Consider the following 17182-nt stretch of genomic DNA (forward strand, 5'->3'; position numbering starts at 1 on the left):
GGGAGCAGTATGATTGATAGAGGGACGTGAACTCTGAACTGTCATCATTCAGAGGGTTGTCACTGGCCTTGGAGACGGGAACGGGGCTGTGATGGATGATCCAGGTCTGAAGTAGCTGTCTCTAACATGTTAATTACTTGGCGTAAGTGCGTGGGAGTGACGATTACAAAGTGTGGAGATGCGTGTGGCAGAGCACGGCTGCCATGTTAGCTCCGAGAACGTGGGCTTTTTCTACACATGGGAGGTAGCGACTTGGCTTTTCTCTCGGGTTCTTCTTGACCTGCCTGTCACCAGCCAGTGTCTTTCTGTTCTCCTTGCCCTCCTTTATTAGGAACAGCCACACCTTTTAGCTAGAGCAGGGTACAGAGGAGCCAGCAACGCAGAGCAAAGCAGATGGAAGGTGACAGAGAACACTACTAGTTTCTCCAGACAGGCCAGACGCTGGGTAACCTCATCCATTTTTTTTTTCCCCAGGCAAGTACAGAGGCCCGTGTCTAGTTGGGACTGTGTCTAAAACATTGAGCACTTTCCCAAAACGGCCAGTTACAGGGAAGTGGCCATGCTGCAGAGAGGGCCTTTGCATGGCGGGGGGGGGGGGGGGGGGCAGTGAGTGGGCGGAGCACTTCCTCCCTCTAACCAGGCCCTCATATCTCTGCTTCATCTCCAGCTGGTGCTGCCAGAGTATTCCATCCACAGCCTCTTCTGCGTCATGTTCCTGTGTGCTCAGGAGTGGCTCACCCTGGGGCTGAACGTTCCTCTGCTTTTCTATCACTTCTGGAGGTAGGTCTGTCTGTCTGGGACTGGTCCGTCCCCCTTCCCGTGCACCTTTCATGATGGTGTGCCCAGATAGATCAGCCACTGGGTGCCTTCTTTCATCATTTTAAAGAAACCTTGCTCTAGATACAGTCCTGCTGTGATTGAGACCTTTGACCAATAGCAGTTTAGGGAAGGAACAGGCTGGTTTTATCTTACAGGTTGCAGCCCATTACTGAGGGGCAGGAACTCAGGCAGAAGCTTGAAAGTAGAAAGAAGAGAAGACTGTTTCTTTCTTGCTGGCCGACTCATGTTTGGGCAGCTTTCTGATAGAACTCAGCACTACCTGACCAGAGAATGGTACCACCTACCTACAATGGGCTGGGCTCTCCTACACCAATCCACAGTCAAGACAACCCCTCATAGACATGCCCATAGGTCAACATGATCTAGGCAGCTCCTCAACCGAGGCTCTCCTGTGAGATGACTACAGGTTGTATCAAGTTGACAAGCAAAGCTACCTAGAATGACCTTACTCTCCAGAGCTGGAAGTAAGTCCTTCTTGGCTGTTAGTCAACCCCAGTCCTTCAGCTTAATGTGAAAAGCAGCTACAACATTATTCACTGTGGCCAAAAAACGTGTAAAAGGCTTTGATGACTATTAGATGACGAATGGATTTAAAAAAAAAAAAAAAAAAAAAAAAACGTGGTATATCCATACAGTGGATCATTATTTGGAAATTAAAAAGGCACAAAGTACTCAAATGTGCTACAGTGTGGATGCGCTGCGAAGAAAATACAAGTTGAAGGTTGTACGTGCAACAGTCACACCTTGTATGATTCTATTGACACGAAATTTCAAGAATAGTCAAATCTATGGAGATTAAAAAGTAAGCTAGTAGTTTCCAAGGGATGGGGGAAAACAGGAAATGACTGCTGGTGGGTACAGATTTTTCCTTTCTTTCTTTGTTTTCTGAGGGTAAAGGTAATGAAAATGGTCTAAAGTTAGACAGTAGTGACAGATGTACAACTCTATAAATGAACTAAAGCTTGCTGAATTGTATGTATACTTTAAAGGGGCAAATTTCACAATGTGTAATTCTGTCTCTGTCTCTCTGTGTCTGTGTCTCTGTCTCTCTCTGTCTCTGTCTCTCTCTCTCTCAAGCACACAGCAGTTGCATTAGACTTTATGGGCAGTTACAATGCTAAATATTCTCTTGTCATATGAGATGGTGCTTTTGGTCACATGAAATGGATTTTCTGTAGGATGGGTATGGAGAAAAAGTGGGAAATACCAGGGAAGTAGAGATTGTAATTGTGTGGATCAGTTGCCTTCCTCGAGCCCTTTAATCTCAGAGCTCTGGACCCCCAAGCCAGTTGGTCCATTATTGCCTCTTCCCCATAAAACAGCCTTGACTTAGCCACACTGAGAGCATTCCACTCTGTCACTAGCAAACACATGGGACACATACTACTTGCTAGGCATTGAGGGGAATTCCTAAAAGAAGACATGTATGAATCTATATCTTGGGTATATCCTAACAGCAGAAGGAAGTTTGTTCTTAACAGACATACGAGGACAATGTGTAGGAATATAGAGAAAGATTCCATTATGGTAGTCTGAGGCATGTGGAAAAGTCCAGAAAAACATGTGCCAATGCCCAGAAGTGAGACAGCGCTTGGCATGTTTGGGGACAGTTTTTGTCTTCCTGCGTGGTTGGACAGGGACTCTTGGAGGATACAGTTGACAAGCAGCTGGAATTCTCATATGGAGGGTCCAAGAAGACCTGACAGAAAGCTGGGACCTGCAGGGACTGGAAAGTCATGAGAAGTTCTGGCGGAGGAAGGTGGTGTTTCAGAAGGTGATTGGTCCTGGCAGAAGTGTGAAAGGTGGGCCAGAAGGAGATGTATTGACGTCACAATCTCATTAGGAAATGACAGAACTCCAGGTGAAGAAATAAAAGAGCCGAGGAGATAATGAGGGTTTGTCCTGGCCAGTGAGAGTTGGCACGGTGAGGGAACAGAATCGGAAGTAAACTGAACAGGCTCTGGCCAGGGACTGGGTAGGTGAGAGAGAGAGGGAGCCTCAAAGCTGGACAGCCATGAGGGTGACGGTCATATCTCCTGTGAGAGGCCCATGTGCTCCCTCTCCACCTTACATGTAGCCCTGCATGGATCTCTTCTCCTGTGGCTGGGGAGGAGGCCTGACGGTGAGGCATGTGCTTACTGCACATGCACAGCTTTGGGTTTTATCTCCAGCCACACAGAAATAAAGAAAACCCAATCTGCTCACAGAAGTTAGATTTGAGTTCTAATCTCAGAGCTAGCACTTGTCCCAAGCGAGGAAAAGGACAGCCAGACGTTGTTATCACGCCTGGAATGTGTGTGTATGGAGGTAGGGAGCAGCCATGGTCTCATGGCCTGTAAAGAGCTTGTCTTGGTTCTTGGGTCCCTGAGTGTCTAGCCTGCTCATTTTTAGGAAGTTACCAGAACACAAAAGACAGAAAGAATGAAGATGGGGTGCTGCTGCCCAAGACCAGCTCTGGGAATAGCGAAGCGAAGAGAAGAGACGTGGAGCAGCAGTAGGGAGAACTGAGCAGGCGGTGAACAGCTGGTTAAGCGCAACCAACCGTTGGTTGAACAACTAGTTAGAGGAACTAGTTGTTGAGGCGAGGTTGAGGAATGGAGGAAAAAGAAATACTTGGAGACTCAGGCATATGTGGTACAAGCTGAAGATCTTAAAGCCCGGGAGAACTTTATTTTCTGTCTGTCTCTGTCTCTGTCTTGCTTGCTGGCTGTCTGACTCCTTGCTTGCTTTTCTCCATTTTTCTATCTCTCTTGCTGTTCCCCATCTTTCTATCTCTCTTGCTGTTCCCCATCTCACTCTACCTTACTCTCTCATATCTATTACTTGCTTGTCCTCTCTCCTTGGGCCAACCTCAGTATTTTATTAAAATGAAGTTCAATTTTTTTCATTACAGATTACATCATGAATTTTTTTTCGTCTTTTACAATCACTAGGGCAATCAAAAATCAACAGAGTAACAAGGAAATACAAAAAGTTCTGTAACCTACAACAAAACATACAACAAAAATCAATCAATTTTCAAGCAAAGGTCGGCATAGCCTGCTCATTATCTTTTAAACAATACACAGGAAAGTTTAATCATAAATTTCTCCAGGCTAAAGCCGATGTGTTTACAAGATGGTCATAGCAACATAGCTTGAGCTAGATAGTCTCTAAAGAAAAAACTTGACCCACTTCCAGTCCCAGACCAACAGGTGTGCTATCCAAGCCTAGGCTAACTGCCAAGGGGTCCTCTACTGTAAAATATCTGTAAAGCATGACGTTCCAAGCCCACCTTCTATTGCTCTCAAAGCAGATTCTAAGGAAATGTTTCTACAGGTAACAGTATCTAGCCAGGTACTGTTATGTCAAGGTCTTAACTTTCTTACATGCAGTTTCTGTTTGGGTGCTCACAGTCAGAGCCTCAAGCCTTTGGCCAGATGCCCTCTTTCAACATTCTCTGTGGGAAAAAGTTTTTCCTGTATGATTTTCCTTAGGGCTGAGAAATAGAGAGAGAGAGAGAGAAAAAAAAAAAACAGTTTTAGGAGAAATAGCAGATTTCTAAAAAACATTATACCTGGGTCATATGTAATATTTGGGGGCAGTGGTGATTAGCTGGAGATCTTTGGAATTTTGTCAAGCAAAGTCTCTAAGATATCCTCATATCTGCGACAACAGGGAAGTCTTTAAACCCCTAGAATCCTAGAGCCCTCCCTTTCTCTCTTTTCCTTTACTCTATCTGTGCCCCGATATGTATTTATGTATATGCAGGTACATGTATATATGCACATGTGTGCATGTGTGTCAAGTTTAGATGACAACTTCCAGTGTAGTCCCTCAGGTGTCACCTACCTTTTAGAGGGAGGTAGCAAAGTCTCTTACTGGCCTGGAACTCACTTAGGTAGGCTAGGCTGGCCGGCCTGTGAGCCAGGGAGCCACGTGTGTCAACGTCTCTAGTGCTGACATCAGAGCCTCACAGCCCCGTGCCCAGCATTTGTAACATGAGTTCAGGGGTTGGTCCAAGGTGCTCCACTTGTCGCACTTTACAGACTGATCAGCTCCCCCTGGCCCACCTGTCTCCTTCTGGTCAGGTTCATGCCGTGGTCTCTGGCAGACAAGTCACCTCTACCTCACACTCACTTTGCTTCGGTGAAACTGGCCTGGCTGCCACTCTTGGGAGGCTGTTTGCACACATTGTTGTGCAGCGTCACACTCGTCCTTTGAGGTTGGCAATTTTCATCCCCATTCAACAGCTGAGCCCAGGATGGGTGGACAACTGACCCAAGGCAGGACAATCTGGTGAGCAGCAAGCAAAAGAGTCAGTCTTAGCCCAATCCAACAAGCCATTCAGTCACCCTGTCCCTCCACTTCCACTTAATGAGGTCACCCGGGAACAAAGCCACAATGACAGCAAATAGGTTTCAAAATCTGCTCTGGAGAAGAGAGCAGGTTGAGTGGCCCAAGGGCTACGAGCTGGCAGCAGTCATCGAATCTGGCTTCTGATGTCCCCTTAGCATAGTGTCAGTGACAGGTAGCGTCAATGCAGTTCTCTGACGGGGGAAGGAAAGGGTGATCGAGGTGTCAGCTCTGTAAGTGTGTGCCATCACGGCAGTCCTCAGGCCAGGCCCGTGCCTGGTGTTTCTTCAGGGTGAAGAGCCGCCACTGTTCCAGGCCTGGCAGGAGCAGCAGCCTGTGCCTCTGCCTCTCAGGATACTTCCCCCGCCCCCCTCTCCCGCCCCAGTGACCAAAACTCAGCACTGGGCCATTCCAGCCACACTGGGACCCTGGCCTCCACAGGGAAGGGACGCCTTGCAGATGCTGGGGGGCCTGAGCTAAGAGCTACGGACACTTGCAAGGGTCCCAGTTGTCATGAGAGCCCTCCTGGCCTTGCTCAGCAGCTGTGGGGTTGACGTGGACTTCCATGAGGACTCCTCTACCTAAAGTTCTCACTCCAGCTTCCCCAAAGATGATCAATGTTCTGTTTGCTCTTCTAGGTCCCTCTATCAACCAACCAACCAACCAACCAGCCAACCACTACCACCACCACCACCAAAACAACCCATACCCTTAAAAATGACTTATAATGTCTCTCCATGGTATGCAGAAGTTTAAATCAAAGTCTGGGTAGTGAGCGATAGCCTAAGGCACATAGTGTTTGAGGGTAGAATAGAGACACTGAGAAACTGCTGGTATAATGCTCTTCTACACATGTTTATACCCAAAGGGGGGCTCTCGGTGCCTCCCAGGGGACACCAGGCTATCAGAATCAACCTCAAGCAGGAAGGAGCTTTCTGGGCTCGTAGTTCAAGAGAATGCACCCCGCCATGCTGGAAAAGGCGTGGTGGCTGGGGCCCTGTCTGTGGCAGCAGGAACATGCAGTGTTATTTGTTACATCTTGGTAGATGGGGGCAGAGAGCTGGGACAAGAAGTGGGGCTCCCGTATAACTCTTTCCACTTCCTCTAGGGAGGTCCTACCTCCTGAAGGTTCCCTAACCTTCCCAAACTTCCTAACCCTACTAGCTTGGCGCCAAGTGTACCCACATACGGGCCTATGAGGGAGCATTCGCCCTCGCACAGTTTTCTTCTGCCAGACCACCTTTCTGTGATACCCGGATCTGTCAGAGGGCTGCAGCACCTGCTGCGAGGTGGCGGCTGAGTCACTCTGTTGCAATGGTTGGAATCTGACTTTAGCGGGAGGCACGATCTTCAGGGAAAAGTACAAACAACGCTAAGGGGCCTTGGCCTGACAATGTGGGGAGCCCTGCACCTCAGACATCCCTGCAATGTTCTCTTTCCTGCAGATATTTCCACTGTCCAGCAGACAGTTCAGAACTAGCCTACGACCCACCAGTTGTCATGAACGCCGACACCTTGAGCTACTGTCAGAAGGAGGCCTGGTGTAAGCTGGCCTTTTATCTCCTCTCCTTTTTCTACTACCTGTATTGGTGAGTGCTGCCTCCTTCTGGCTTTGGCTTCAGCAGCAAATGGAAGGGGAGTTGAGGCTGACCTTGCAGAGGTAGCTTTTTGGGAGGTGGCTGATGACAGGAGAACATGTCCCAGTTGGATCTGACCCCAGTTGTCTGACCCTGACTCAGGAGCAAGGGTTTCTGGGAAAGGAAGATGCCTCTGTTCACATCCTTAGCAACTCAGGGAAACATCTAATAACATCTCTCAGGAGGCAGCTGAGGGATCTCAAGGGCTTCTTCCCAGCAGGGCTCCCTGCCCCTCAGAGCTCAGCAGGCCATCCTATCAGGGTATCAGGCAACCGAGGGGCCCAGCCTCATTACCCCTTGCCCTCAGTCTGTTTGTGAAGATTCTTGGGTACCATAATAGTGGCCTTTAACCCCCCACAGTGGCAGTGACACCCCACAGAGTGGTACATTGGGTCATTATGTGCTTATGCTGCAATTCTTCCATGTTTCATAACACCCGTCGTAATTGAGCAAATCCTGCCGACTTTGCAGCTCCGCTTCCGGGTCTCTCTCTTCACCTCAGTCACTTGAATGCCCTAGCTCAGCAGAGTGCTGTGGGCTGTCATCCTGTGGTCTGTACTCCGGAGGCTGCTTGCTCTGGAAATGTCTCCTGATCCCTTTTGTAATCATTCCTGGGGCTTTTTCCCCCCTGATCACCTTGTTATCCTGTCCCTGCCTTTGCAGGGTTACAGATGTCCCCAGACACCCCCGTGCTATCTCTATAGAGGCAAGGGAAGGTTGGGGCACTAACTTCAGAGTCATCCCTGGGTTCAGATTGGGTGTAATAGGCTGGGAAGAGGCTACATTTGCCAGATATTCAAAAACAAACTCCATATGCATTGCGGAATTTATCAGGTAAATTCTGTCCTTCCTCATGTATTTAAAATGAGGAACCTGAATCTGTGACGGTAAAAACAATTCCAAAGGTCACAGCTAATGGTCATACCAAGTATGATTCAAAGACTGAACTTCAAACTGAGTGTATAACCAGCCCCTAGACAAGTCTTTATCAAAGTGAGGGCCAGGGGATAGAGACAAGCAGCTGGCTCCCAGGTCCTTCAGTATAGATCTACTGTCTAGACTCCTACATGGCTCTGCTACATGTGTCTGAGGTGGGACCTGGCATTCTGGAAGGTTGCCTCGCTCTTGATTCTCCCCTGGATCCTCAGGGCCCGTAGATGCAACATCTAGGGAGGTATAGCTTCATGGTTCACCTCAGTCGTAAAGAGTTGGGGCGGGGGGTGGTAACAGAGTTCTTCTAGTGCTTTCTTCATGAAGTCAAGGGTTACTCCAACCACAGGGCTTCTCCTTCATGAAGGGTCTGTCTGGATGTTTCCTGCTCCAAGCTAGAGAAGTCTGAGGGCTCCTGGAGCCTTCTCGGAGAAGCTGAGGTGACCAGCAGTTCACCCTGGCTAAAAGGCTTTAGAGCTCCAGCTGGCTGCTATCCCGGGAGGCTACAGAGGGTGGAAAAAGCTTGTCTGAAGGCAGAGGCCACTCCCCGGAGAGCTTCGAGGTAGAGGTAGTGTTTCTTCTCTGGAGTAACCGTAGCCTTACTTTCTCCCTTAGGGTACAGACCACCTGCAGTCATAGGCTGAGTGGCCTGTCCCCAGATAGCAGCGCCCCTCTTTAAAACCAGTAAAACATGGATAGGCTGTGTGTTCCCTGGCTCCTGGACCATTATCCTGGGATCTGCTTTAGTTTAGGAAACTGAAACAGGACCTTTCTTTTGAAGTTGAGCTGTTAGAGCCAAAGTTAGCAACACTGCCCTCTGCCAGGCCATGGAGCAAGAGGGATAGCGTGGACAGTGTTGGAGGCTCCGGGACCCTTAGCTGGGTGTGGTCATTCTGTGACTAAGTCCCCTGTAGTCCATTGAACTTTCTGTCTTCCAGTCTCGGCTGCCGTCTGCCATGGCATTAATAGCATACTCATGGTGTCTTCCAACCACAGCTGTACGCAGTGCCCCTCTGCCTTTCTGCAGTGCACACACTAGCTCAGTGTGCCTGCGTTCTTCTCAGAACTCAGCATCAACGTGCCACCGGTGTCTCCTGGAGGACCTTGTTTCCCAGGGAATTCCCAGACGCAGGCTCAGAACTGGCAGAGTGCAGAGCCTTGTTGAGGGAGGGCAGGGCCATGCCCCAGAGCAGCCTCTGGGCTGTGTGTGCCAATGGAGCCCCATGAAGCTGGAGCCAAGGACCATAACATGTTGAGATGTAGACCCTGGGGGCCGCAGAGAGTTTAAGAAAACCCTACGAATGAGCCATGTTTCTACTGTACTGCGCTAGCCGCGTGGCTCCCATCACTCTCCCCTTCTCAGGATGTGTTGTGGGGCAGGTGATGCTTATGGGTTGCGTGTGACATGGCTGGGACTATATAGTAACCCTGGTGAGCAAGTCCGGTGTGGACATTTGTCTACTCAGTTGAAGGACCGTTCTCTTTTCCTCTCCCTCCTTCCACTTTCCAACATCCTTTCCTTTCTTTTGTCTCCCCCTTTCTCCTACTCATTTCCTATCTCCTCCCCTCCCCTCCCCTCCCCTCCTCCTCTTCTCTCCTCCATGCTCCCCTCCTCTCCTCTATCTTCCCCTATCTTCTCCTCTCCTGCCCTCCCTTCTCCTGCCCTCCCCTCCCCTCCCTTCCCCTATGCTCCCCTCCCTTATGCTCCCCTCCCCTATCCTCTCCTCCCCTGCTTTCCCCTCCCCTCCCTTTCCCTCTCCTAACTTCTTTTTGTCCTCTTTCCTTGTCCCAGAGAGCAAACCTAGGGCCCCCGTCCATGCTCGACAAGCAATCTCCCGCCATGTTATGTGCCCCCAGCTCTTTTCTACTCCTTGTTTTAAGACCTAGTCCTGCTGAACTGCCTGGGCCAACCCTTAAACTCGAACTTTCTGCCTCACTCTATTGAGTAGCTGGGATCACAGGCCTGGCTAGAAGGGTTCCACGTGTAGCCCTGGCCCACATTGGTCACTGATGCTGCATCACTCCATCCCATTACTTTGGGTCACACTGCTCTCTCCTTGTCTGTTTCTTCCCAGTCTATACTTACGTTGCATATGGGTCTCCAGATGCCAGAAGACCCCTCTGTTTCCTTCACTTCTATCTCTGCACCGCACATAGTAGGCATCCATGTTGTTTCTTGGCACAGCTTGGCTGCATTTCCTTCATGGCAAGGGCACAGCCCACACACTCACCATTATATCCCCCGGCACTGAGAAGAGTGCTTGGTACATAGTAGGTGTTCAGTTAATACTGAACAAAAGAATTACAGTGAGGTAAATGGGGTTCTCCACAGTTAGGCTCGGCCTACAATGGGCAGAGGACTGGCTTTGGGGCTAGAATGTGGTTGATCTGTTATGAGCTGTGGGGAGTCATCTTTCTAGCTCCAGACCTGAGCGGTGGGGCCTGGGCACATGTGCTGTGTCTGGCTCTAGGAATCCAGTCACTCCAGCCACTCAAGGGGCTCACTGGTTTCCCAGCTGTTCAGGGTTAGAGGGAAAATAGTGTAAGTTCTTTAGGTTCTTTTATTTGGTTTTGCTCTTTAGACATCTTGTTAGAGTTAGGGGTGGGGGTCTCTAATTCAAAAGGCTTGTTTCTTCTTTCTCCTCCTCCTCCTCCTCTTCCTCTTCCTCTTTCTTCTTCTACACAGCAGCAGATTGTGGTTCTGGTCAACTCATTAGGCTCACAGTATTAGCCTGAAGTCCTTGTCAGGCCAGAGGAATGCAGGTTTCCCTAACTGATCACTACTAATCCCCTAAAGCAGTAGGTGTGGGGACCTATACCAAGTTAAGAATCATTTACATCATTTGCCCCAGGACTGTGTTCATGCACTCACACTGGTATCTGTGACAGTGACCTTCATCCTGATGCTTGGAACTGACCCATTAAGTAGCATTACCTGGAGGCCCCTGGACACAGCCTCCGTGTAAGCATATGGCAGCCGCCGGCATGAGGATTCTTCTCTGTCCTTACCCCATAGGCATCCGGGCTGTAATCGCAGGAAAGGTGATGAGCCATGGTAATCATGCAATGAGTGTGCTCATAGACATCTAGAGACAACTTCCCTTTCATGGGATGCCATCCTAACAGACATTCATTTCTGCATTGTGGGCTGTAGCACAGTGTAGGTGAGCTGGAGACCACGGAGGCAGGGATGAGGGGAACCCATGGGCTCCAGCCTTGGGAGAAGGCTGTTAAAAGCCACGGGCTCCTGCTGATTTCTGCTTTCCCACTTCTGTTTGCATTCAGCATGATCTACACCTTAGTGAGCTCCTAACTCAGACCCTGCCGATGGAGAGGCCAAGGCTGGGAACCGCTGTGGCTATGGCAAAAGAAGGACCGGACGGCGATGATGGAGCCACCCAGCTGGCAGAGACTGGATGGAAGGAACCGGAATCACACAGCCGACAGGGCCACGTTACCCGTGTGTGTCCATTGTTGCTCTGTGTGCTGCTGCCTTCTCTGTTCACACCCACATGGGTTGCAGAGCCCTTCTAAGTGTTGGGCATGCCAGCTTGTCCCTGCTGAGACACTCAGCCTCTGGAGATGTAGTTACTGCTTCCTTCATGCGCTTCTCTTGCAAGTTCACACGGAGTGCCTGTCTGGATGGTGGGGATGAGGCCGGAAGCTGGAAGGTGTCAACCAAGGGATGGGATGGCTCGGGGCCAAGGCTGGGTCTTCAGGAATGGTTGAGACCCTCCAGGACACCATGGGCTGCCCAAGACTCTTGCCATATTTTTTTTTCCCAGAGCTGTGGCCACATGCCTTGCTAAGTGCAAGACCAAGAGCTGTGGAGCCTGCCCTGAGGCTGCTGCCATGTCACTCTTAGGCTCTATTCATGTCTGGAAGCTCAAGCAGTGGCTTCCGGAGCTGGCTGTGGGCAGCGTGTTGGTGGCAAGTCACGTGCAATGTGCATGGGGGAGAGGAGTGGGGGGGGAAATGGATTTTTAAAATGTTTGCAACATGTCCCAGGTGTGAATTCTTCACCATCCCAAGATGTATTCTGCCACCACACCAAAAATTCATCTGAGTCATTACATGCCAATCAGCTGGCTGCCGTGAGCCAATGCCCACAAAAACCTCAAAACAGTTTGAAGCTCAGAAACGGAGAGCTGCTCTGTGTGTGGCTATGGACAGCCAGGAAGTGAGACAACATAATTATCACTTCAATCGATGCTTCACAGCCTTTGTGCCATTCAGTTGAATGTGGGGACATCGCTTATTTAGAATTTTCCACTCGGCTTTTGCTTTGTTTTGGGGTGGGAGTTGTATGAAAGGGTGTGAATAGTGACAAGGCTGAGATTTTTTATGATGCTTAAATTGGGCACAATGGTTTTGACCTGATTCCCCAAACTTCCTTGCTTGCTACCATTACACACACACACACACACACACACACACACACACACACACACACACACACACACACACACACACACTATTTATATGCACACTGGCTCCCATCTGGATTCTGTGACTCAGGTTTTGAATGGTGTTTGTGTAACACATTGTGTGCTATGTTTAAAATGCAGCAACTTTAGCGGTTCACCTCACCAGCTCTCTCACGTCAACCTATTCTGGGCTGGATGTGTTTCCAAATGGTTGGTAAACTAGTAGGTTAAAAAAAAAAAAAAAAAACAGTTTAAAAAAGATACCATGTTTCTAAAAATTCTACAGAAAACAACATAGGGAGGGGAAAAAAAAAAGTTTGCAAGAAATAACAAAAACAAAATGCAGCCTCCCCAAGGGGCCAGCAGTATAAAACCATAGCCTTTGGAGCTTGGCTTGGGGAGAGTACTTCCCTTGGCAGGAGCCCTTGCTCCTTATTGAGGCTGCGTGGCCTCAGCTGGGTACCATTCCCAGGATGCCTAGTTACCACCAGCCAGCACAGGAGCCTGGCTGGCAGGTGCAAAGCTAACTCCATCATCGTCTTGCAAAAAGACCAACTGGAAGAAGGTAAGGAAGGGGCCTGCGTGCCTCTCGCTGTGAGTCTGCTTTACACTCCGCCGTCTTCCACACGGGCTTGAAGGAGCTTTTGACAGGAGACATCCGTATCAAAGATGGCTAATGTGGCACTGGAAAACTCAGAGCTACAAAGGAGGCCCGTACCATGCACCCATTTCCTGAGTGATCGATTTGACACCATCCCTGAGCAGTAAATGGTCCCAGTTCATACTACAGTGCTTTACATTTCATAGACTGCTTTTCTGGCACAGTGAATCCTCAACACAGTCCTGTTTTCTGTTTTAAAGTGAGGGACTTAGAAGACCTGACAATGAGCCTGGTGCCCTTTCCACCTCCGCGCCCCCCCCCCCCCCCATAGCTTAGGGTCCTGCTGAAGTTCAGTGGCTAGCATTGTCTTTTATGAGAAAAGATTGTAAAGCATACAGCTTTAGAAGAAGTGTTTGGGGACATGGATTTCTTTAAGGGGAGGTGAAAGATTCTTCCCTTACTCCTTTAAAATCCTTTAAAACTGCTGATGCCTCTTGGGCATTTCTTACCTTTAGGAAAGAAAAACATCCCCCACCCCCACCCCCCACCCTGGCATCACTTGTGATTGGAAACTAAGTCCAGTGATCTCATGAGAGTTCCAGCAGATTTTCAGTTGCCCAGGAGAGGCTCATTTTCCTGATGGTAAAAATAAGCAGAGTGGGGGCGGGGGCGGGCTATTGATGGAGCACAGGTGCATGCCAGGTGCCACTGTGACTGAGAAGTGCCGCTCGCAGATATGCACAGCTGCTCAGAGGCATGGCTTTAAAAGCATGTGGGCTGCTTCCCACATGATCTCACTTGTGGGGCTAACTTTGTCTCTCATTGTGTGCCTTGTGGAAGGAGGAAAGGAAGGAAGGAAGGAAGGAAGGAGAGAGAGTGAGCAAGGCAGGAGAAATACCTTAAATTTTCCACAGCCTCAAGAATCTAAAGGAGATATTTTTGTTGAGCAAGTTAGAACCCAAACATAGGTCAGGATGCTTCAGAGGCATAGCCTGTGCCTGAGCTGGCCCGGAGTATGTTCCCTGTTCCCCTGCTGTAGCCCTGTGTGGCTGCCCTGTGTTTGGCCTGCATGGTGGAGAGTCTCAAGGTCGTGTTTCTCATTGCTGAGGTGAGAGAAGAAGGCCGGCTCTGCCCTGGCTGGTTATAAAGATATGCCTTCGTGTCTGCTGTGCCCGGTAACAGTGAGTACTCTGTAAAGAAAATTCTGCCCTGCTCTCTACACTCTACCCAGTGCCCCAGCTTCCTGCCAACCATTCCATACCCGTCTCATTCAATCCTTGCAATGACATTGTGAAGCAAGAACTATGACTGACTTTTAATTGAGAGGTGGAAGCTTTGGTACAAAATTTCCAGAGGTCCAAGGCCCAAGCCAAAGTCACATTTGTCAGGTTGCCAACTTGAGTCTTTTTGTTTCTGCGACCTTAATATTTCTGTATTTGCAAAAAGAGTGATTCAGTGTAGGAAGGGCGATGGGATGGGATGGGTGGGGGGGGGGGGAAGGGATGATGAACAGGGAGGGCAGAGACCAAGTAGCAGTTCTTACCGTGACCCACAGCAAGCAACTTAGCATGCCGACTGCAATAAGAGAGACTGGGGTTGGGGAACCTTGTGGCCCTTTTCTGAGACTGCTTTCTCATCCATCACATGAGGCGTATACCACTTCCCATGGGTGTGATAGGTCAACTGTGTCTAGAACCGTTCGTGGCAGGGAGTATACAATCTTGTCCCGGGAAATCTCATTCCCAGGACCTCCCTCACTACCCCCGCTTCCTCCGTGCCAGATGATTATGTAGAAAAAGTAAACAAAAACCCCTAGAACCCGGTGTGTGGTGGCACAGCACTCACGGAGGCAGAGGCAGGCAGATTGCTGTGAGTTCGAGGCCAACCTGGTGTACAAAGCAAGTCCAGGACAGCCAAGGCTAGACAGAGAGACCCTGTCTCAAAAGCAAGCAAGTAAACAAGCAAACAAAACCTAGATACGCCTCACAGCAGCACATAGCAATGCTCATTGGGCCTCCGCTTTCTTCCTGTCCTCTCTCTTTCCTGGGGGTAGGATGGGGGAGTGACTGTCCCAGGCACGCAACAGGGGTAACAGCTCAGCCTCCTCAAGAAAAATACCCCCTCCTTTGCTCCCTATTTTTAGGCTTGGTAATTGCACCAATGTTGAATAAAATTGCCATCGTTATGACAGCTTTATTCTCCCACATAAGAAATGAATGCAGCCAGCAAAATGCTTGACAACAATTAATTGCACTCACAGTATGCTATCACGAAGATCCGTTTTATAGCTCTTTTCTTTTGGGGGGGGGGAGGGGACTTTGGCCTGTTCTGTTCCACACTGTGCTCTGGCATACGACTCTGTGTAGCACCTCCCACCCTGCCCCTTAGAGCCAAACCTGTCATCTTTCTCACTGCTGCTCCAAGGTTGAGCCCAAAAGTGAGGCAGGGGAGGAGTGTGTAAGGAGGCATGGAGTCTAGACTGCTCTTACGACAGGACTCTCTTCCTGTGGGGTGGAGAAAGGAGCTAAGCAAGGCAGAGATTCTTCAGGACACAGCCTGGGGCATTTCTGGGGGGGGGGGGAGGGGAGGGTGGTCTCCCTTTGCAAAGAAGAACATCCAGCACATTCTTCACAGCTAGCTCCCTCAGTACCTGAAGGAGACCTCAGTTGCTGCTTATGGGCCAGAAACAGCCACAACAAAATGACAACCCCCAGGCCTTGACCATTATTGCCGCTGCCCCTGCCACCTCCCACACCCCATGCAATTCTTCACATCCCCGGAATGCCCCAGAGAAGCCTTTCTAGGCCTTTCTAGGCCTTGGACCCTTGGCTACCACGTGGCTACCAACTCTTTTTTCCAGCAAGCTGTGTATTTGAAGTGGTTCAGTGGGGCTTACAGGAACCAACTGTTCAGATTTACAGGGGATTTGCTAGCAGTTGCTAAGTGCAGCCACTGTTAAAACCCAAGTTATGTAAGCTTAGATTGATTACACGGAAGACGGAGATGTGTAGTTACAAACCTACATCCTAACACATTGCATTCTAATATTTCCTTTTCGGTTATGACTGTCCTTCCTGTCTGTGGCAGAAACATGAATGCGGTGTGAGTGCATGTTCCCAATCATTTCTTCCAGCCTTAAGTTCACTGACCTCACAGTACTTGGAAATTGCCCGTGGTGGAAGTGTTTATATCACAGAAATTGGCAAATAGACCTCTTTCTCATCCCCCAACCCCCCCCCCCCCCCCCAATCTGAGTGCCAGTTAAGCCTTTGTTAGTACAACGGTTGTGTGACCACCTCGTGGGAGCCAGGAATCAAGCTGACAATAGCTGCCTCTTCATTGCGGCAGTGGGTGTGTGATGCTGGTGGATTTGGAGGTCAGGGCACCTGGTGACACTGCCTTCATGACCAGGCCTGTCATCCACTCCAACTCTGACAGCAGTGAGGCTGATATCGTTGTCACTAGAAGTCGTGTGAGGATTATGACGCAGTTTTTCATGAATTTGACAGACAGCTATCGGCTTATAAAGAGTTACTTTTGTCTCCTGGGTTTAGAAGTTTCTGGCCGTGATTAGTTACCCCCCCCCAGCCCCCCTCCCCGAACATTTGGGCTTATAGCGGCACATGATGGTAGAGAGTGAAAGATAGGAAGAGACTAGGGTCTCACAGCCTCTTCCTCAATGTTCCAGTGCTACCACCCTGGGGACTCTATGGAGATGCCTAATGTCCAAACTACAAGTCTGGCCTGATGGCACATGCTCAGAGTGCCAGCCCTCCAAGGCAGGAGTAGGAAATCCTGCAAGGGGGAGGGGCTTAGGGTGGAGCTAGGATCAGCAACACCTAAGCACGGAAACATTTTGATCTGCAGACTAGAGTCCAACTTTTCCTCAGCTAACTTGGGGCTTTTTTTTTTTTTTTTTTTTTTTGAAGCACATCACTTCCAGAGCCTTCAGTGTCCCCATGCAAGTGGGGTTCATGCCTCCTCCTGGGGTATTGGGGGTGAATTGCTAGGTTTCATTGTTAAAACTCCCCAGTGGGAGATGTAAGCAGCATCTACCCTCTTCCTAAGGGCCCACTAAAGTTTACTCTGGGGAACCAATGAATGTATTGGGCTTCCTTACAGAGCATAAGTGAGCTGTTACTTACACCTGGAACGCCTTTACCTATCAGGATGAGGGCTTCCTCATAGCCATAGATGGAACTGTATCCTGCCTCCCTATCTCAGCTCTGCCAGTTTACTTAACTCTTAATTCCTCCCCAAGGCCAAGTGCAATTAAGGCAGCATCGCATACAATAGGAAGCAGCTGGATGCTCAGGTGAGAGTCTCTTGGCCCTCCCCAACTGTCCACCAGCGAATGCAAGTGGTCAACAAATCCAGCTGGGACACTCCTTTGGCAGGGGGGAGGGGCTCAG

General features: G+C 49.5%; 1 protein-coding gene across 2 annotated transcripts in view; it reads left to right on the forward strand.

Annotated features, from left to right (window-relative positions):
• The window catches only part of Cnih3 (cornichon family AMPA receptor auxiliary protein 3), a 107238-nt gene extending 95967 nt beyond the window's left edge, over positions 1–11271 (forward strand). For both annotated transcript variants that reach the window (XM_051148049.1, XM_051148047.1), the window contains 3 exons: positions 668–780; positions 6621–6764; positions 11028–11271. In XM_051148049.1, the coding sequence (XP_051004006.1) occupies positions 668–780; positions 6621–6764; positions 11028–11055 (285 nt within the window). In that variant the 3' untranslated portion in view covers positions 11056–11271. The remainder of the gene's footprint in view (positions 1–667; positions 781–6620; positions 6765–11027) is intronic.
• Positions 11272–17182: the final 5911 nt, after the last annotated feature.

Source organism: Acomys russatus, chromosome 6 (assembly GCF_903995435.1).
Source record: "Acomys russatus chromosome 6, mAcoRus1.1, whole genome shotgun sequence".
Classification (NCBI taxonomy): domain Eukaryota; kingdom Metazoa; phylum Chordata; class Mammalia; order Rodentia; family Muridae; genus Acomys; species Acomys russatus.